This window comes from Bidens hawaiensis, unplaced genomic scaffold, assembly GCF_021521415.1.
Source record: "Bidens hawaiensis isolate Kalapana, Puna unplaced genomic scaffold, B.hawaiensis_p1.1 tig00032198_1, whole genome shotgun sequence".
In the NCBI taxonomy this organism is placed as follows: domain Eukaryota; kingdom Viridiplantae; phylum Streptophyta; class Magnoliopsida; order Asterales; family Asteraceae; genus Bidens; species Bidens hawaiensis.
Window position 1 is genome coordinate 105,266 of NW_027505242.1, and position 4,760 is coordinate 110,025.

The window sequence follows — 4,760 nt, forward strand, 5'->3', positions numbered from 1 at the left end:
CAGAACCATATACACTTAACTAAATTTTGCTAATTGACAAAAAAAAAAAAAAACTTACATTGAAACAAAACAAATCTCATGAATACAAATGAAATCACCGTTTATCATTAAACTAAGCATTAATTATTCATTTATTCATTAACAATTTATTAAAATAGTGTTATCACACCAAGTCAAAAAATGACAACCAAGAGACACGAGGGAGTAGATGAATAAAAATATTAAAATCATTTAAAAAATGTATAAAAAATAGAAATGATTCCTTTGACTTGAAAAAGAATTAAATTGACCCCTCATTGCATGTGGCTTTCATACCCACACACAAGTTTAAATCAAAGGCAATATAATGCATATCCTCACACTTCACATGATAATCCAATATTCTCCTCTCAAATTAAATTCAATCACACACTTCAAACACTATTGCATTCATTTCATCAACCAACCAAATTTAAACCAAACCAAACCCATTATTTAGTCTTCAAATATTTCATCAAAACTCTTCTTTGTGTTACCATCTAAAAACCAAAATATGGGCATTGAAACATGGCTCAACAAGGTCAGGCATTCCATTACACATAGTTTCGATTCGGTTCATCCGGTTAAGCGGTCTAGGCTCGGCGTTTTGGCCTTCGAGGTCGCGGGTATCATGCCAAAACTCATCCACTTGTGGCAACTTCTCTCCGAGAAAAACATCACCCGTCTTCGCAACGAGTCAATATGTTTAGAAGGTGTCCGAAAAATTGTCTCGACCGACGACACGTTTCTTTTAAGCTTAGCGTGTGCGGAAATGGTCGAAAACCTCGTTACCGTGTCGAAATCAGTCGTTCGACTAAGCAAAAAGTGCGAAGACTCGCATTTGCGGTCCTTCGAGTCGGTACTAGATACGTTCGCGAATACTGGTCGCGACCCGCATAATTGGGTTTTGGGCTGGAAAGAAATGGAGGCCCGAAATAAGAAGATGGACCGGTATGTCACGGCTACTTCCGCGCTTCATCAAGCGATCGAAGAATTAACCGTGATCGAAAATAACTTAAAAAAAGTTGTGAATCACAAAATTAGTGATTACAATTTGAAGCAACAAAAGATTATTGATTTGCAACAAAAGTTACATTGGCAAAAACATGAGATTAAATGTTTAAAAGACAAGTCTCTATGGAATAAAAGTTGTGACACTGTCACATCTTTACTAGTAAAATCAATTTTCACAATTCTTTCAAGAATTAAACTCATGTTTAATATTAATCATGGGTACCCTAATTCACTGCCTAGAAGCCTTTCGGCTTCGGCCACGGTGTACCCGTCGGATCACGCTTTAAATTCGTTCAACTTCGTATCGGGTCCGCTAGCCAAAAGTGCAAAACATCAAGAAAAAAATATTATGTCACATGGGTTTTTCGATATAAACTCGAAGATATTAAAACCGGCATCCATGACTTTAGGCGCGGCTGCACTCGCTCTACATTACGCTAATTTAATCATTGTCACGGAAAAAATGATAAGGTCACCTCAACTCTTTGGTGTGGATGCGCGTGACGATATTTATTCAATGTTACCTAATAGCATTCGTGCCTCGTTAAGGTCACGTTTAAAAGGAATCGGGTTTTCAGCTAGTGATCCGGGTCTAGCGAACGAGTGGAAGGCGGCTTTGGGGAAAATATTAGGGTGGTTGTCACCATTGGCTCATAATATGATGAAATGGCAAAGTGAAAGAAGTTTTGAGCATCAGAAACTGATGCCGAAAACGTGTGTTCTCTTGTTGCGAACATTATTCTTTGCGGATCAAGAGAAGACCGAGGCGGCGATAACCGAGCTCTTGGTTGGTTTGAATTACATTTGGAGATTTGAAAGAGAAATGAATGCTAAAGCCTTGTTAAGTTGTAACAATTTCAAAAGTGTGCACAAGAATATCAGTTAAGGAAAAATGATTTTTTTTTTTGAATTTGATTCATTTTGGATGATATAGATTAATTAGTATGTAGATTAATTGAGCTGAACCAAATTTAGATCATGAAAGATTTGTGTTTTGGCTCACTAACATGATGATGATCTGTATATTAGAATACTTGGTGTTTTGTAAACGTTTGTTATAGTTTTGATATAGTATATGTATATTATTATATTATGTAGTTTTGTCGTTTTGATACTTTTAGGCGTTTAGTTAGCAGTCACATGACTCATCAGCCCAGATGCTTTCACACGGATCTACATATAATAATAATAATAATAGTAATAATAGTAAGAAGGTATATTGGTTTTTATTAATTCAAACTGTTTACTATCGGTCCTAATTAATGAATTAGCTGCTGACGATCCTAACTTTTAACGTATATATTCCTAACGGATCGCGACTAACGGAATCCGAAAGCCGTTAGTTATATGTCGCCGGAAAATGTTTTTGGCTGAAAAAGTCACATTTTTTGCTGGAAAACACCACACGAACACCACCGACACCACCACCAATTGACTCACCGCCAACCAACCACCACCGCTTGAGCACCATCAACCGATTCCGACGATGGTTCTAGGGTTCCGGCGACCTCAATAATTGGGGCATTTACTAGAATAAAAGTTTGTATAGGGTTGATACAAAGTTACCAAGATGTTTGGGACGAAAATGTTGAGTTTTCGGGAAAATAATGTGAGTTTTCCGGCCAAAAACGTTCTTCCGGCGACCTGCAACTAACAGTGTTAGGATTCTGTTAGTCGCGTACCATTAGAAACAAATACGTTAAAAGTTGGGACTATTAACAGTTAATTTGTTAGTTGGGACCGCCAGTGACTAAAAGACGATAATTGAGATTAAGAAAACCGATATATGGGAGAGCAATAATAGTTTATCTACTTCGAGAATCATATAACACACGTGTACGTTGTCGGTTGAATGTGATAACCGTGAGAGTTGTGATAATTCACAGTGCTTAAAACCATGAGAACCATATGCACATGTAGAGGTGCACAAATCGGTTTTTTTAAAAAAACCGGTTCGGTTAATAACCGGACCGGTTATTAACCGGTTTTTGTGTATGAAAACCATAACCGGTCAAACCGGTTAGGACCGGTTTAGGAACCGGTTAGAACCGGTTAATAAACCGGTTTTTTTATTAACCGGTTTTTTAATAACCGGTCTAACCGGTTAACCGGTTTTTTTTTTTTTTTTTTTTTTTTAAATAACCATTATTTTTTCACAGTATAAACAAACCGGTATTTACATGGCAAACCGGTAACTACAAGGCAAAACGGACTGACTCCATTCTTTGCTTTCGTTGTTAGGGTTCTTTGCTTGGAAGATTAAAAACACATAACTTTCATTTATAGCTTTTACATTAAAAATACAAACATTAAATCGTTATCGCATATTCGTAACTCAAAAATACAAACATTAAAGAATGCTTAGACACGATTACATTAACAACTTGCTGTTTCTTACTCATTATTTTCCTCGCTACCCGATCCCGAGCTATTCCTTAGGTAATCGTCGTACGCGGCTTCTTCATCGGTCATTGGTTGAGTGTGTCCTTGATTGACCTCGTCTTCATACAAGCCCGCCTCATAGTCCATTTCCCCCTCGAGTGAGCGTTGATGTTGTGCCCTATCTAAAGAGTCCAAGTAATCCTTGTAGCAAATAGACATCTCTACAGCTGGTGGAGTGAGTCGAGTCCTCCTAATCGATATAACCCTGCCAGAAACAGAAAAAGCAGACTCCGAAGCTACCGTGGAAGCTTGGACCGTTAGTAAATCTTTGGCCATGGCGGCGAGGATCGGAAACTCATCCTCCTTACCTCTCCACCAAGCCAGCAAATCAAGACTTCTAAATTCATCTGGAGTCATGTGTTTCACAAAGTTGGTACCACCATACCTGCCAAGTTCACTGCTTGGGGTGTTTACCTTTTGACGTTTACCGGCGTCTTCCCAAATCATGTAGTACATCCCCATTTCAAGGTCGGTTTGGGATTGGGATTGGGCAACAGCTCTTAACGAGTCATGAATTTGGGAAGACGACCCGTATTTTGTAAGGTAAACATCATACATGTTAGACAAGGTGGTGTTGAAAGCATTCTTTAAAGTTTGGTTATAATAGGGGTTTTGATCGTCGTTTAACTCTAGCTCATCACAAATTTTTTCTATTAAAGCTTCAACACCACCAACATTTATGCAAGGGTTTAACGCAGCAGCACATGTCAAAACAGCGGGTAGTTGTTGAAAATATTTTCTAAATTTTTCTTTCATTTTTACACCCATATCAAAATAAGGTGCACCCCTACAATGAAGTTCACTCAACTTTGTGCACATGACAGCAATTTTTGGTAAAGCAATGGGGCTTGTTGGATAGTAAACCCCGGATAAACTAGTTGTGCAAGATTTAAAAATTTGAAGGACCTCCGTAACGATCTCAATCAATAACCAGTTTCTAGGATCGTACGGTTACCCCTACTTGACATTATTTGATGAAACGCAATTAGTGATTCTTTTTGTTGGATGGCTTTCTCAAACATATCACAAGTCGAGTTCCATCTTGTTGGACAATCCCAATTGGGCCCCAACCATTGACAATTAGCTTCATCACAAAATTTTCTGTATCTTGAAAATGTTTTATTGTTGCTAAAAACATCTCGTAACATTCTTTTAAAATTGTTTCTTTGCGTTTCGATAACGTTTAACCCATCTTGCACGGCCAAGTTGATAATATGTGCAATGCATCGGCTATGAAAAAACGCTCCATCACAAATAGGTTTATACTTTAATTTTAAATGGCCAAC

General features: G+C 37.8%; 1 protein-coding gene across 1 annotated transcript; it reads left to right on the top strand.

The window, feature by feature from the left end:
• Positions 1 to 388: 388 nt before the first annotated feature.
• On the top strand, positions 389 to 2,104 carry LOC143611772 (protein PSK SIMULATOR 1-like). The gene has a single exon (XM_077085920.1). It carries the CDS (start codon positions 533 to 535, stop codon positions 1,916 to 1,918), a length of 1,386 nt encoding a protein of 461 aa, XP_076942035.1. The 5' UTR covers positions 389 to 532; the 3' UTR covers positions 1,919 to 2,104.
• The last annotated feature ends 2,656 nt before the right edge of the window (positions 2,105 to 4,760 follow it).

Bases quoted from the DNA above. Each gene is read 5' to 3' on its own strand.
- LOC143611772 (XM_077085920.1), top strand. From the start codon at position 533: ATGGGCATTGAAACATGGCTCAACAAGGTCAGGCATTCCATTACACAT.